General features: G+C 31.2%; 1 protein-coding gene across 1 annotated transcript in view; it reads left to right on the top strand.

Annotated features, from left to right (window-relative positions):
* LOC143153091 (uncharacterized) overlaps positions 1-18,379 on the top strand; it is a 40,123-nt gene that overhangs the window by 10,124 nt on the left and 11,620 nt on the right. Inside the window, exons 6-7 of the mRNA XM_076323921.1 lie at positions 15,067-15,245; positions 15,471-15,690. Coding sequence (XP_076180036.1) covers positions 15,067-15,245; positions 15,471-15,690 — 399 coding nt within the window. The remainder of the gene's footprint in view (positions 1-15,066; positions 15,246-15,470; positions 15,691-18,379) is intronic.

Below are 18,379 nucleotides of genomic sequence, written 5' to 3'. Positions count from 1 at the left end.
AAGTATTTTGACTCGTGAGAATATTTTTTACGCGCACAAAATAGTAATATTTTAAGGTACTGGTTAACATTGGATAAATATGTAGGAAAGGTGGGTCACATACATTTTTATACGCGGATTACATTTTGTTTATCAGTATCTTAAAAATCTTACAATTATAATCAACAATTGAAAAATGTGAATTAGGAATTGTTTGATATTTATTTCTGATACAATTTTTTGAAGTAATATATTTATTTGGAAGTATGAAGAGAAAAGATAGAGCCACCTCAGACATTGCCGAACTCCATAGCCATAGTACCACACAGTACAACTCAGGATCTTTTATATTATATTTTACAGATGACAATAGTTCTGTGAGCGCGATGTGTTCGTTAAATTTTTCGCGATATACAGAGTCTAAGATTTTCAATAATTTAACATACATTCAAATAATTATTATTCTCGTCTATTATGATACAGGTTATTATTTAAATTATTATTCACACTTGCGTTCCATTTATACGATCTGTACATTTATTGAATATTTATTTATTCATTGATTATTATTTCCACTTAAAACTCCTGGCGTAACAATTTAATAATTTTTCGTGTTGTATAAAGGTATATGAATCAGTGGCGTAGTTGTAACTGAATAATGTCATGATTCGAATAGTTTTAAAATTATTGAAAATTTTTGTACAGACTCTGTATTCGAGGAAAATCGAAATATTTTTCGAATTGATCGCGCCCCTCACACAGGCTCCTTACCTCACGATTTACAATCAAATCACAGATGCAGCTATATATTATTATAATAAGTATATTTACATACCGTTTTACAACAGTGCCGGGGTCGCAACGACTGTGACTAATCAAATTGAAAAAGAAAAGCTACACGCATTGATCACGAAAGAGATGGGAAAACAAACTAATTCCAATTTTTTCGTCTCCTACGTGAACAGGTTTTTGTTTAACCGTTACGTAGTTTTTCCGAGGATTTTTCTATTCTTTTTTTCAACACGTGAAACAGAGAGCTTCGTGCCCAGCGCATAGTTTTTACTGAATCTAAGATTAGAATATAAATGTTGCATATCATGTTATTAAGATTGTTGTACAGACAGCCTGTTGCAAACCTCGGTCTATGGATCTTCTCTCGATCTCAAACTGCAATTTCAAGTTTCATTAATATTTTCTTCATTTTAATTTCTTGAAAATTGCGATTAAGTGATTTCAGAATATCGGTGATTTCAGAAACAATATTTTGTCATATTTTTACCATTGGAGGAAATAAACTGATAAGAGAAGCTAATATGAAATTAGAGAGTCTACATTTTAGGAATGATATTTCATTGTATGAATACTTAAAAAATCATTTTATTATTTAATTAAATTATTTTCAAATTTAATTAATTTTTTTTTCGTATTTCATAACACGTCTTGTACAGAAAAAAAAGACGAAATTTAATCGACATATTTTATCTGCTTCATTAAAAATTGAAGAAAAATTTGAATTTTATGAAAGAAGGATTTGAATTTGTTTCTCAATATCTTTTATTAAACCTATTAGAATTTAATAAAATTGGACAATTCCATAGCAATGCGCCTAGATACATTAAAAAAATTATTTGTTTATAATCTGAATCTTATCATTCAGAAGTTGCCAATTAGTTTAATACTCTCAATGTTCTCTAGTAAAAATTAGTAAATTTCTATTGATTTTTGACACGATTGTGAATTTAAGATTTGATCGAACGAGTGGATCCTTAGGTCGATATTCATATACATATACATATATCTCACTCACACATAACCAGAATCAAACAGCGAGCCGCAAACGTAGAAAAATAAAATGGGATAAAGCAAATGAACGCAAAAACTGCGATTCAAAACATAAGAAACCGAAACAAAGCAGACAATTACAGGGAAATCATTTTTCTAACTTGCAATCTTTCGCTGGGCATTAAAAGTGATATACCGATCAGCCGATTAGTTGATTGATTGATTGAAACATTTAAATAGAAAATACAGTTTTTCCATTTTCCAGCCGAAACCGCCGAATAATCAACTGTCTAACAACAAGAGTAAAAGTTAAAAATTCATTGTTTAGAAAACGTTCAAGCGAGGAAAAAGCACCTTTTCGCAGAATTTATAGCGTCGTCACTTTTTTGTTTTATGTTTCTTTCAATCGGTGGACGATTTGAAAATTGGAAAGTTAAAACGCTTTGTCAAGTTTCAACAGTAAACATGAAATACGTGGTATTTTAAGATTACTAAATGGTATTTAGTAATTAGGACTTATGTTAGAAGTCTAAGTTAAAGAACTTTTGTCGCGCTGCACTTTTGTCGTTCGATCGTCGTCGGCGTGCACTCGTGTAGCCAGATTAATTGGTAAATGTTCATTTAATTTCGATCGAATAGGTTTCGACGTTAAAAAATTGTGGAATTAAAAATTACAAACATTCGAGATAGGAGATTCGAAAACTTTCAAGAATAAGTCTAGACGTTATAATCGATAGATTAAAGAGAGTTAGATAGAAAGTCAATAAATAAAAGAATGTGTCTGATTGGAACGCTTCCATGATCGAGAGAATCTAATACAACAAAATATAGAAGACTTCAATTTGAAAGCTACAAACTTTCTAATTTTCGATTCAACTATCTTTTTATTAATCAGTCAGAGAAACGAAAGAATAACAATAAACATTCGACGAGTAGCTACGGATATTGACATTCCCATTTTTCATCAATCGATTCATTCTAATTGTTATTTATTTAGCATATATGACAATTTAAATTATTTATAAGATGCATTTGAATGAAGTTTTCGATTAAATTCTAGATTCCATATTGTTTTCCTATTTTCCTCTTTTTTTCAAGGGAAGTGCATTTGTTTATTTGTTGTATATATTGTACATTACAGCAATTCGTGTACTCGAGAGCTAGTAATTAATTATAGAATTAGAATTAGGGTTAATCGAAAGAGGAGGTTGGTTTCTCGTTCGGAACATTTTAGTTTTTTCATTTCAAAGAAATGAAAACTAGATTTTATTATTACTCATAAGAATGAAATCTAGTCAGATTAAAGTTTTGCAAAACACTTTAATAAGTTTCAAGAACTTCTACAGGGTGGTAAAAAACAAGAAAGGAATAGGCAGTGCATAAGATCCGTTATTATTTGTTGCGAAAAATTACCTTATCACATTTATGTTTCTTAATTGTTACATTTTCACCGGGGAATATTTTTCTCAACATCGAAAACAAGATTGTCATGTTCGAAGTGTTCACCAAACATTCTGTGCAGAAAAAAAAATGAGATATTTATAATTTATAAGCAAGGTGTGTGTTAATTTCGATCTTAGCTTTTGCTTGGGAAACGAAACAAGTACGATTATATTCGAATAGACATTTTCCTTTCATGTTTTAACACCGTCTGCAGGAAGAAAAATAATTTTAATATTTTTCAAAATACGTGATATTAAACGAAAGGACAAAAATGTATTAGACGAAAACAAGTTTCGCGAGTAAGAAAAGTATATTATCAAAATATACTTCACTGAAATTGCGACCGTAGAATTCGCAAATTGTATTACAAGTTAACCTCATGTTGTTTGGTTCTCTCTCTCTCTCTCTCTCTCTCTCTCTCTCTCTCTCTCTCTCTCTTGCGCGCGCGCGCGTCCTGTTTCTTCAAACATCTATGTCTGACATCATTCTTGTGTCTAAGGAATTTTTTACTCGATAGGGTACACAAACGACCAGTATTTCACTATATTTTTAATAGTGATTTTTATAACTGTAAAGGTGTAGTACATGGAACAGATATAGCAATCTTGTAAAAACTGTACGGTAATGACCTTGACTGTACAATGACGCAGGATAGTTCATGGCTAATCTTGAAGAATCTTTTAGACGTTAGAAGTTTCTGGGTCCGAGTGTAGCAACGCGAATATACGTTGTGGGCAGCAAGCAGTATTGCTATATGAATTGCAAAGGAAAAAATGTTCCTTAAGAGTATGAAAAAACATGGTTTCGTGACAAGAAAAATAAAAATTGAGCCTATTTCGAATCTATTAAGTACGGTCTTGTAGCCAACGCTTTTTTTTTCAAGGAAAAACATTTGGTGGCTACTTGCACCAAACTAGGATATTGCTTGACGGACTACTCGAGTCTGATTTAAGTAGATCGCTATACTTGTTCCACCAACTATACAGTAATCGATAGTGCAATCTTTCGAGTGTAAGCGTAGTTAGATCATCAGTATTAAAAATCCATAGGGGTATATGTAATTTTCGTGTAATTTTCTGCTATCTCATACTTGTTAGACTTGTACGTGAGATGTATTAATGCAGTGTTTTAAAAAAATTAAACATTTTTTTTTTTTCACTTATTGTTTAAACACGAGCACGAACCATTGATTAGCATTTAACTTAAAGAAATCAATGAGTGAAATTTTAATTACAAATGTGATGTTTTGTCATTTTTGTTTTCTATGTCAAATTTACGCTTTAATTCTGTGCAATTTTTATAATAGCTTTACACAACAAAAAGAAACTGAAATATTGAATAACAAGCCTTCAAGTATAAATTACTAGTGTCTATTAATTGCTTATGTGATCAATAAGCAATTAGATATTAATCATATACTTAAAGGTATCAGTACACTAATGTCGCGTTAAATAATAAAATAAACATTATTAATTGGATAACGGTGGCATAATTCTTTTGCAAAATGTTTTGAACGCGAATATTTCACTTTGGAATTCTTTTCCATAAATTGAAAAAGTATACTGATTAAATTTTTGCTATCGAATAACTTTCAATCAAATTGATAGCCTATGTTCATATCACAGTATTTCTAAGAAAGTGATAAATTGTCTTAATTATCCACAATTAATATTAAATTGATAAGGGATGTCGAATGATAACGAAATTGTTATACATTAAAAAAATTTACTACTCATTTATCGAGTGATATATAGCAGTGTTTCTATCTAACTTTATCACCTGGTATGTTTCCATTACTTTCAGTATCTAAAAAAATGTTTTCTATAATGTTATACGGTTTCATTGGGAGGATTGTACAATGAAAACATTTTCATTGTAGGTGAAAACATTAAACAGATACCAAACTTTTCAAACGGATTCAATGACTTACAATTTAATTGGATTTTTTAATATTATGAAAGTCATGCGTAAACGAATTTATCTACTACATATGATTTTCAACCAACTGCAGTATTCTCTTCTTTTTCATTTGTAATTGGTTTGTTTTCAATTTGATTTCTCTATTTGAAGGTTTTTTAGAGTGTTCATAAACATTCTTACTTTCTAAAATACATGTGGATAAACGATATGGACGGTTCATAAATGAGAATCATTTCAAACTTGTCATTATTATTATATTTCATTTATATTACTTCAAATCCATAACTATGCGAAAAAATCATCTCTGTAGTTCCATTTACGTGTGACCTTCATTGACCATAAATGATCTTGAATTATAGGTCATTAGAGCCATTAGATGCTACTAAAAAATTGTTCCCTACAATATAGGATGAATTTTAAGTTTTTCAAATATACGAACACATACGTGCATATTTACTTCTTAAATTATTCTGAACATTGTAATATAAAAGCAACCGCTAAAATTGTAATTAAATATTCATAATAAAATTTTCCAACGATAAAACATAGCAACATTGTTACAAAATTGATAGATGTCATTGGATCAATATCACTTTGAATTGCGATTTGCTTTAAACAAAATAATTCGTCGTTGGACAGATTAAAGCTTTACTCTAAATAACTTTATTTATCATTTTACGTAAATTGCTTTGAGAATATTGTAGAAATTTTATTTAGTTAGTTAGTGATGGTTATAAAATAAGGGTGAATAAAATTCTAGGATATACGTGTATTGAATGAGATAGTAGTAGGAACAAAACATTAACAAATCGCACAATTAATAACAACGCTAACTACGCTGACTACGCTGACTACGCTGTTCTTTCGTGACACGACACGTTTCGACAATTTTCCAACAATGACTCTCAAAGACTGCCGATGACTGCCAATGACTGTCCTAACCACTCTTCTTTCGCACCTTATAATATTCGTTACAAAATATTCCTAGCGAAACCAAATAACAGCGTAAAAAATATTGTTTTGAAAGAATGAAAGTAAAGCAAAAATTTTAGGTGATAAAGTTTAGATTACATATATATACAGGGTGTTCAATTTTAGGGTCGAACATACGGGCCTAAATTTTTGTTAGAATTAGTACTTTATGCCCATATAAATTAAAAGTGTACATTCCCATTTGACAGTTTGAGGCTTCGTTTTCGAGATATAAACAGTTTAAGTTTTTACAGACATGTGAACATTATGAACCCATGTTTTTCGTGTGTGAGTGCATATATTATGTGTGACTGTGCTATAAATGCTCACCTGTTATACCTGTAAACTTTATACTTTAATTGTTCATATGTCGGTAACGAAGCTTTAGCATGCAAAATGAGAAACGACATTTCGATTTCCTTTCTCAGAAGGAATTGATCCTGAAAAAAGAAGTCCCACACGTTTCTTAACACCCTGTATACATATAATAACTTTCACTTTTATTTCTCTACGTGATCATCTCCAAAAGTACTAGTTATCTAAATAACTGTCTCAGATAAAACTTATTTTGTTTTAATGGTCAACACGGTTTTCTTACCAGATGGAGGCACTTTAGAGATTTCAAGGTCAATTATATGTATATATATATATATATATATTTTTCACTTAAATGAGACCATATTCTATTTATAACATGTACCAGTAAAAGTTATTTGAGACATTCATTATTTCCACTAACATCACCGAGTCTAACAGCTTTCGATTTTTTCTTATCAGTCTTCTGTAGAACAAAATGTTCAAAGAACCCTTAGTCCGCGATACAAAACAGAAAGCCCGGTTCAAGAAGACGAAATATTATTCGGGGCAGAATTAATTAATTTATTGGCGTTGAAAATTGTGATTTCGGGTTTCTATGTTAAAGAAGGTCTTCTGGCCATTTAATGAATTTGAATGATCCACATATTAGATGTTAGATTTATCGTTGCATGGTCTATGTACGTTTAGGTAAGAGACAAATGAATATATGGGGCTCATTTATAAAAACCAGGAGAAGACCTAATTATCTGAAGTGCTTAGATTTGGAACAATGTGTAACCATGCGCAGGTACCGTTCCTTTATATAATCAGTAGTTTTGGTGATAATCGCATAAAAAGTTGGAAATGAGACACCCGTGATTATTAATTTAAATAGAAATTATTATTGTCGATTTTAGTAGTCAAGACTTGCCACTAACATTAAGAAATTTCGTTTCCAAAATCGTATTCCTTATTATGATTTGGACAAGTTTTGTGAGTAATTTCGAGGCGAACGTGTAAATATTATTTCTTCTTAATTATCATTTTCGGCGTGGTGTTTATTTATTTCGACGAATTTTCGGCTTGCGTATCGTTTTAGAAATCAATATGAATTACTTTACTATAAAGTAAGCACTACTAGTAAGATATTTATCTATTAATATTTATCTAAAAATAACGTAAATTATCAAGCTGTAAATTATAGCTTTCTGCGTTAAATAAGACCCCGGTTGTTAATTTCAGTGAGAAATAATTCACCGAACGAGAATCCAAGGTGATAAAATGCAATACTTTTTGCAAATCTATTTTGGAAAATCCTTTTTTTGCAAACAATGGTACGTTCGAAATTATAATTAAAACTAGAATTTCAACTTGGCAATTTTTGCAAGAAATGTCGTAGAACATTATTTATCAAATGTTTTATACAAGTTTCAAAGGACAAAAAGTTTTGCAAAAAATGGATACCATTATTCTTCAGTATTTTTCGCAAAGAATTGAGAAGATTGAACTTCAGACTTTTTGATGGCCAATTGAACGAATTAAATAAAATCCGTGCTATACAGCAGAAGGAAAGCAATAGAGAACCTACTGTTTTAGACATTTTTGCAACAATTTGGAATAATTGTATTCATAATGTTCTTAAATGTCTTACAAAAAAATGGATCTGAAAACCATTTTAGAATAGTTGCGATCATTGAAGCTAAATATCTCTACAATAAATAGAGACTATTGTTCTTCAGAATTTGTTGCAAATGCGTATATTTAGAAAATTAGAGTCCATGATATTTCAAAGACAGAGGAAAGATAAAATTTCGAGTTACAATCTATGCAAGAAGCATTTGAAACGTTATGATTGCAATTAATGAAATGCTTTGATATCTGGATGTTTTAAAACAAGAGCTAAATGGAGAAAGTACAATTTTTGCGGAAATAAAAAATTATGAACTTAAACCGTCAAGGTTTCTGCAAAGAAAAAAATTAAAATGTTTTTTAAAATTTCTGCAAAATTTATTAGCTCCGTAGCCTAACGTTTTATTTTTGTGGAACAATTAAGAGCATTGCAACGTAGAATTTTTGCAGAGAATCTGAAGAAGATTAGGATTGCAATGTTTCTTGCAAACAAATATCTGAAAAACACTGAAAATTCAGTGTTAAGTGAGTTATAAGCAAATATCATAGCCGAAGATCTTTGCAACGGATTACAAGTAGTATATTCAAAAATTTTTATAGAAAAGTCATAAGAATTAGATTGTAGAATTTTTACCGAAAGCTCGGAGGTAAACCAGACTTCTAGGTTTTTTGCAAGATAAAAAGAATACTGGAAAATTAATAATATTCAGCTCAAATATGTGAAAACATGTTTAGTTAATAATTTCTGCGAATAATCTCGTAGGATTTTTTCAAAATTTCAGCTGCAAGATATGAAAATAAAGAATGTGAAACATAATGTAAAAATTCTCTATACAATAATTAGTTAGAAAAATATTTTTAAAAAGTGAAACTTCGAAGTCTAAGATACTTTAAAGATTTTTTTTGCAAAAAATCTACGAAGTTAATTTTCCTGTAGTTGCGCAAAATAAAAGTCCATACATAAGGCGCTCAAATTTGTATTAAAAGTATTTCTAAAATTTCTACGAGGAATGAATAACATTAACAAGAGAAAAGAAGGAATCGGAATTGAAATTTTCGACATATTTTCTCAAAAGTTTGCATGTATATGTGTAGAAGGGAAAACACCAAGTGTATTTTCTTCGAATTTTCTCGCTTCTGACGTAGAAATTTTTCTTGCTTTACTCTAAGTAACCTTATTTAATAGGACATATTATTGTATACTGTCTCAAGTTCATAGCATACACTACATACACTAGACTACACTACACAACGCAACGCAACGCAACGCAACGCAACGCAACGCAACGCAACGCAACGCAACGCAACGCAACGCAACGCAACGCAACGCAACGCAACGCAACGCAACGCAACGCAACGCAACGCAACGCAACGCAACGCAACGCAACGCAACGCAACGCAACGCAACGCAACGCAACGCAACGTTAATGCAACGCAACGCAACGCAACGTTAATGCAACGCAACGCAACGTTAATGCAACGCAACGCAACGATAATGCAACGCAACGCAACGTTAATGCAACGCAACGCAACGCAACGCAACGCAACGCAACGCAACGCTACGCAACGCAACGCAACGCAACGCAACGCAACGCAACGCAACGCTACGCAACGCTACGCAACGCAACGCAACGCAACGCAACGCAACGCAACGCAACGCAACGCAACGCAACGCAACGCAACGCAACGCAACGCAACGCAACGCAACGCAACGTAATGCAACGCAACGCAACGCAACGCAACGCAACGCAACGCAACGCAACGCAACGCAACGCAACGCAGCGCAACGTAACGCAATGCAACGCAATGCAACAGAATACAATACAATACAACACAACACAATACAATGCAACATAGCACAGCACAACACAACAATACAATACTACATACATACACAATAATAATAATAATAATAATAATTCATAATTATTCACACAAACGACTGAATAATCGCTTTCTTTATTCTGTTTTTGTTTGTCTTATGTGAAAGAATACTAATGTCTACAATAAGAAATGGAAATAAGATTTTGTACTTACGATTACAAGAATTTCTGGACAGATAATTGCTTTTTATTTTCTTATATGGGTGAACGTTTCCTTTCTATATTATCATTTAAAATTAAACTTGACGCAAAGAGATAGATTTGTAAATGGATAATATTTTAGTTTAGAAGTAAAAAGATATGTTTCGCTTTTGAATGTAATGTTTTTTATCTAATCATCTTTACTACAGTACCTACTAGTTAAACTAATTTCAGATAAATTTGGTTAGAATATGTGACAAATATTAATGTACAGTAAATAAGTAACAAATTATATTGACAATTATTCTTTTGCGCACTTGTATCGTATCTCCAGAGAACTTATTTTCACCCGCTTACATGCAGTTCGATTCAAAATATGCAAAACAAGTGAGTTTATGTTATTATGAAACGTGACGTATTAGTTACTAGTTTTATTATAAATGAAACATAGAATTATAAAATACAAAATTTTAGTAAATAGTTAGATAAACAATTAAAATGTGCAATTATCTGTACAGTTTAAAATTCGCAATAAAACAAGGAAGATAACATTGTAAACCTTTTGCAGTCTATTGTGAAACATGTTTTGATATCACAAAAAGAAAAATGTATATTACTCTTTTTTATTATTTTAAACTGATTTATGTACAATTTGTGTGACGAAATTTTTATAGATAATTCTTAAACAATTAAAAACGTTCAATGAAACATCGTTAAGGAAAAGTTTCGTATTTCACAGAATTGTAAGTAATAAATAATTATGGCGATAACTATATTGTACGACAAAAAGAAAAGAGCAATGTATGAAAAATTATTGAATGTAATTTTTATTAATTCGATCAATTTATTTTCCAAAAATATTGATTTCATGATTGCAAAAATTAAGTATCTATTTTCAAGATAAAAACATTAATTTCTCCAAAAATTATCATCGATTATGCAAATTATTATGTTAAGTGTAAGGACTGCAAAATGGTTAAGAAGGTTTTTAACAGAGTTCCTTTTCCGATCGCTTCTTAAATTGGGTAGCTAACTGATTAATCGTTTAATTGGTGGATTTGTTGACTAAGAAAAAGTATTATCGCGATACTTAATTAAGCATTTAACTAATAAACGGTCATTGAATTGAATAATACTTTCACCGAACGAATTTCAATTGTTTGCGAATTTTCATTCATGGTAATAAAATATTTAATGTTTTGTATTATTTTAAGTTCCTATTTTATTCAATACTTCGATCTACTGTTTAAGCTAAAAATTGTAAAAATAAATGGTTAGGTTTCTTTATTCGATTTGTGACACTTCTAATTGTAAGTATCTTCTTTACGAAACTCGAACAGGTTATACATACGTGTAAAATGACTCTAAACATCGAAGCTAAAATTAAAAATGTTCAATTATCGGTAGAATTGTCGTGAAATTTTTCAAATTGTTCTTTTTATGCAAAAATGAATCCATTTTGAACAACTTATTTTCTTTATAACGATTGCTTTCAATGTTGAAATTCAGATAGTAATTACAGTTTTAATACATTTTTAGAAATCTTTCTACTTTATGTTGTTATATGTTTATACATTGAATTCCGTATTTCTTTTTATAATTTTTTGAAGTATTGAAAAAATATTTTATGTCACATTTAATAAGAAGTTTAGAAAAACTTCTGTATTTTATAGTAATACATGTGTACATTATTAAATGTCAAAACCATTGCTAAATCTAGTTTAAAATATTTTTCGAATACTCTGTTCAGGATTCTCATTAATTAGATTAATAGGTATCTCTTCTATTGTACGAATAATATTAGTTTGTTTTAGAAAAAAATGTCGCTCGTCTTTGAAATAACTTTTCAAACAAGACGGTGTAATTCTTTCTTATCATTCTACTATACTATTCTTTATGTGAAATCATAATTTTTTAAACATTTAAATCTAAAAGAAAAGAATAATACTTGAGGTATAATTTCACGTTAAATCATCGTACTTCGTAGCAGGTTTCACTGCAGAGATAATGAATTTTATCTATCGATGAGGTTACTTATCATGTATAGTAAAAAACTGTCGAATTTAAGTTTCAAATTTTCCTCTGTTGCAAGAATTTACTAGCTTGCAATTGCGTAAGGAAATTACAATTACTTACCAGTTGTCCTTAAATCGAATAGAAAGATGCTTTAAAAGTCCAATTTGTAATTGGTTCTTATTAAAAAGAATGATCATTTTTCTGCGTAACATGATATTGCGCGTAAAGGGTTATTCAATAATTAATAAATTACAAAGCAGGCTATTTAGTTGGGAGTCTAAATTAGTGTTAATAAACTTATCAGTTAAGTATCTGTGTAAGTCTGATATTAAGTGTTTCTATTTCCGTTCCAATTTTCTACCATTTCGGGCCCCTTTTAAAGTATACATATAAGCAAGACTTAGAAAAACACTTTTCTTGACGAAAGAAAGCCTGTTTCGAGAAATTAACAATAGATATTTAACATAGGTAACTATCGAAATTAAAACATTGATACGAATACACGTGTCGATAAATTTCTTTACAACAGTTTCTACTGTTTTCCAATTCATATATCCGTATCAGTGTTTTAATTTACGTTAATTGTATGCGACTTTTTAATTGTCAGCGCGAAGATATCAGTGAATAAAAATATTCAGATTTGTACATCAACCTCGATATTCTTATTTCATGGTTCATATTTTTATCAATTCTTCGTTTAGCGAAGAGTAATTTATTCAGACATGAGGTTAATCAGAAATTCGTATAACAGGATTTGTTAACTGCATTATATAGTTCACTATAATTTTTTGCTGAAAAATCTTTTATCTTTAATCAAAATTCAAGTTTTAAGTTTAATTTTTTTAAAATGTCGTTTTAATTTTCTGTTCAAAGAAAAGAACAAAATGTCAAATAAATTAATTTACTTTTTATGAGTGAACAGGAAATTCTATCTTCATAGATTATTATATATTATATAATGTTTATAGTAATATATTTTTCATTTTATAAGTGTGCTTTCTTATTACGCAAGAACAAACAGCTTGTTAATTTAATCATTTTAATCTATTTTTAAACTAATTACTTATTTTTGATAAAATAGTTTATAAATTTAGCTAGAAAAATATGCTAATCAACATGTTCTTTTTCAGATTTTAAATTAAAGTGGTTACCACTCGTATGAAAGTTTATGTGAAACATTAATGATTGAAAATAATTTTCTGCATTTAGATTTTGGTAAATATCATAAATATTTTAGATCGTTAAATTCGTTTATATTAATTTTGTTTAAATTTTACGTTGAACAAATTTGTTTCAAACACATTGAAAGTATATATTTACGGTGAAAAAGTGAAAAAGAGATATATCATCAACAACGACTCTGTAATTTGTAGTAATCGATCGACCGATTGGATCAGAATGTCCATAGAGTGTACTACTACAAGTTGCAACCGTATTTTTTAAATAATTACAGGAGAACGTTTTTCCGCTCTTGATTCCTTCATCTTTCTTTTACTTTTTAATTAAGAATGATAAATATCTCTTTGATTAAACTTGTGAAGCTTTCTTCTTCTTGCAATTAAAATTTCTTTACAATTTTTGTATCTCTTCACCTAATCGTATCTAAAAAGGATTCGTAATTCTATTTAAGAATCAATGGAAAGTTTTGCAAACAAGTTGAATAAAGTAGATATAATTAATGATATATTTATAACACTAATTTAAATTAATTACTTTTAGTTTTAAATAAGATTTTTAAGTGGGCACTATTTATCAAATGAGCACGATGTGTCGAAACATTTATCACGATTCGATTAAAAGTAATATCGAAGTAGATTGCAATACTTCTTGGATAATTAAATCTTTACCCGCGGCAATTGAAACGGAGTCATATCTATCATAGTTTTTGTTTATTTACCTTAATAGACTTTCGTTTTTATACGATCCATTTGATATACAGTAAAACTCACACCGAAGTGAAGGTTCAGTTTTCCCTCGGATTCAAGGCGGTTCTACTACTATTATCTTCACCATTGTTCTTTATCGCAACTACTATACTTCACTATTGTTATTTATCGTGCGCCGCAGTGTTAACGAAACATACAATCTTCGTATTTTGAAAATCACGAAAACACGACCTTATTCAGATTATTTTTAGTTACGCGTTAAATGAAACAATTTTCTAATCCGTGGATACGCGTGCCTTTGAATAAGATTGTGTTTGGACTCATTTTTATCAGGGAATTCACTACAATTCATTGATAATACAATTCGCAAAGTTACAATGTAAAATGTTACCTCGTTGCTCTTGCTCCGTTTCGTTCACTCTGGGTGTATCGTATTCACTTTTTTTGTCGGGCATTTCACACGTGGTCGGGTCACAGTTCGAAATTGAATTTACCGTGGACATCGATTTGTGCAATTCCCATCGCAAAATACAGGGAATTTCGTGGACTCGATTTTTCGTTTCGAAAGTTCGAGAATTACTTTACCCCATTATGAGCAAAAATTACGAATGAAGTTTTCGAGAATATTGTCGAACAAAAGAGTACAAATAAATAAATAAATAAATAAATATATATATATATATATATATGTATAATGTTCCATTTAACTCGAACATCTTACATATTTCTGTTACTCTTGCAATGATAGGAAGAAACGTGAAAGGAAACATTTATCTTTTAAAGGCAAATGTTACGATTGAGAGATCTCTTCTCTCGAGGTTTCAAGTGTATCAATTACATATTTGTCTTGCTGCGATGTTACAGCGAATCTCAAGACGAATACAATGATACACGTACGATTGTGCGACCCTCGAATGATTTCGAGTACGAAAAATCAAGTGTCCTATTGTCTGAACGTTGATTCGTTGAAGTATCGGTGAAAGAATTCAATACTGGTGAACTTGGTTTGATGTTGTTGCGATCACGTTGACCGATATCTCTGTATTTATAAAGGTAGAATGTGTGAAAGGAGAATGGAAAAGAACCGAAACATAAATCGTATGATACAACTTGTCCAGGTCGAAGGGTACGTCGCGGCAGGCCGCGACTTGGAACGAAAGGTGGAAAACATGGATCTCCATCCGTGCAGGGTAACTCGCCCTCGAGGAGTGAATGGCTACCCTTAGACATGAGGACTACACCTCCTGCTGCGATGCCTGCTTTCCGTGGATTCGAGGAATCCTCTTCAGATGGCGTGGTAAATTTCTTATCTCTTTTTCTTACACCCTTCCACGTTTTCACACGATATCGTTTCGAACTCCGTATCGATCGTTTTCGATTTTCGTTTAAATTCATCGTTCGCCAAACCGGCTCGTCATTCATTCGTCGATTATCAATCGTTTGCTCGTTCGATTAGATGCACGTTTCTCGAACGATTGGAAGTACCAATTTTTCACGAACACGTATGTATTGTCATTGGTAGGTGCACTTGGGAGAAGGAATAGCAGTTTGCGAGGAACAACTGAGGGCTGTGAAATGGAGTGATTACAGAAAATTGACACGCGGTCTGGCAGCAATTTTGTTCAGCCCCACCGAATTGGCCACCTGCTCGGTTACAGGGCAACGATGGAGCCGTGCTGGAACTGCTACCGAAAGACCGGTGAAACCTGCGTTAGATAAGGCTAAAGTACAGGCCATCATATGTGAGTATTTTCAACTATTTCCGTTTCTAATTACACATCCGGTAAGGTCCAAAAGTACTCAACCTGTCGTATAACGCATAGATTCGAGTATCCATCGGTATTGTACTATATTTCTTTTTATTCTTGAGGTAGAAGAAGCGATATCGATAAGTACTACTATAGTTATCTTCTGTAAGCCTTTTCACGGTCGGACAGAGATCTTTTCGATATTAGTACGTATCATACTTTTCCATGGTACATTAAAGGAATTTTCGATTGTCCTCGCTCGTTTGGGACTAAAATCTCGACTACTGTCAAATTTACAAAAAAAAAAAAAAACGCGTCGTAATCTATTCGACGTAAACGTTTCGGTTTCGGTCGTACCTACTGCAAATGTAAATTTCAAATGATTTCCGCGCGAATTTTGGTAGCACATTATAGACACGCGTGCAAATTGTATATACTTCGTTAGGACAAGTTCGACTTTCAATTTTGCGACTGAAAGATAAGGATTTCTTCGAAATATTGATATCAGTTTATTGTCAGATTTACTTGAAACGTGCACGGATAGATCGTTTCTAAAACTCAGCAATTTTCCAAAGATTGAAACAGTTTTCGAGTATTCGTACCATAATGTGGAAAATTAAATTTGATAGATACTGATGAGTATAGTGACAGAGTATAAGACTCTGTGAATTATTATACTCGATATATGTAGTAAACACTTTTATATTCGAATCGTATGCAGTTCGATTGTAATGGTCTAATATTGCTCGCAGGATATTTTACATTAATCGAATTATAAAACTTTTCTCGTTCGCTATAAAGAATATTAAATTCATTATTTTCAATTACGAATTGCTTGGATGTGAAAACACAAAAGTAGGAAGACATTGTGCAAACATAACACGTTCGATTTCTATGCTTGTTTGTCAAATAGATGGCTATGGCATTTATTGCGGCCAAGCATGACCTAATTACGTTAGCGTATAATAAAATTCTTCATGTGGTGTTGTACAGGTAATAGGCATGCATAACCTAGTCTGTATAAATAATTAATCCTTTTAATGCCGAATGACGATATGTCATTGCATATGCGATGACTTCTTACTATTCGCATTTCGAGAGAACTCCATCTCATAATAAATTTACAAAATGTTAGAAATTAACGATCCAATTTCATTGCAACACAATTGAAGAAATTGTGTACGAATCTAACTTTTTAACAGTTAGAGAGTTTTTCAATTTCGCACCGTGGATACATACCTTTCTCTATATTTTATTTTCATCCCTACATGTAGATCAATTATCAAAAAGGAAGATTCTAAACAGTTACTGATGGAAGAACATATATTTTTACATATTATGTTAATAAATTTGACAAATTTCATACCTTTGATCTTTCGTTACGTTACCGATGAAGGAAGACCCTTAAGGTAGAGAATTTTTAAATTTATTTCGTGTTTCTGTTCGATAAAAAGCTGAAACGATACAATGCAGACGAGTTTACCGATTCGGTAATGTCATTTCGTGTTCGGTCAATCACTTATTTACAATTAGACGATCTGTCAAAATCTAAATCGCTCAACTTTGAAATTCTGTACGAATTCTTCAGTGAATGCGCTCGAAGTTTGTTGTAACGAGCGCCACGGAATCGACTTGAGAAGCCTGAGGCGCAAACAAAGTTTCGGGTGTCCCGATTGATGTTTTGGAATATTGAAATTCGAATGAATAAATACAAGGCACGAGTTCTAATTAAAACTTCTTCGTCGTGTAATAAGAAAACTGAATCGAAGTTAGAAATACCGATTAATAAAGCGAACGTTTGTAAAATGTAATTATATTCACTACGGTACTTTTCTACCATTCGGAGCAGTAAATTCACACGAATAATATTTGCACGATTCAATTGTCGGGTAATGTCGTCTTCAATTATCTCTATTGATAAATTATTTAAACGGATCGAGCAAACGTTATTTCTTAAATCATTTCGTACAAATAAAACTTTGGCGCGAGATTTGAAATGCGATAATAACCGTACTCTCTATTTCTTTTTGTTTTCGTCGGAAAGAATCGACTTTTGCAAAGAAATTTTTCATTTAAGTTGGAGGTAAATTCCCATTGTTTCAAATTTCAAGTCAGCTTTACTTTGAAAAATTCGGAAAAACTACAATCGGATTTTCCCAAGCTGTTTCTATAAGATAAAGCTATTTTAAGATTTACGATTAGAAAATTTACGTCGCAACAATCCGTCGAATATTATTTGCTTCGAGTTTGAAAATGAATTACACAGATCTCGTAGCCGTTTCAATGATATCGTTTGAGGTGCGTGTTTACTTGATATTAAGTTACGATTTTCTTTGTCGCGCGATCACGAGATTTGTTATCGTAGAAACTGAAAATCTTATAACGTCATAGCGTTCCGATCGGTCTGACGAAATCAACTCGAGATTTGATTTTAGTTTCTCAAATGTCTTTTGTTCTACGACGTAAAGAATTCCATTTTTTTTTTCTACAATCTGATAAGTTTATAATTTCAAATTGATCGTGAATAGTGTTCTGGCGAATAGTAAAGTATTTTTGTAATTTAAGTGACTGTTTCGTAAAGATATTCGATCAGTGACTAAGACGATATCGAAAAAAAAAAAATGGAAAAAGAACGATTACTATTATCCATGATGAAATAAATATACAGATTTTAGTGTTCCGA

Source organism: Ptiloglossa arizonensis, chromosome 12 (assembly GCF_051014685.1).
Source record: "Ptiloglossa arizonensis isolate GNS036 chromosome 12, iyPtiAriz1_principal, whole genome shotgun sequence".
Taxonomy (NCBI): Eukaryota; Metazoa; Arthropoda; class Insecta; order Hymenoptera; family Colletidae; genus Ptiloglossa; species Ptiloglossa arizonensis.
The sequence above is the reverse complement of the archived record's forward strand: the minus strand, read 5'-3'. Positions and strand labels throughout refer to the sequence as shown.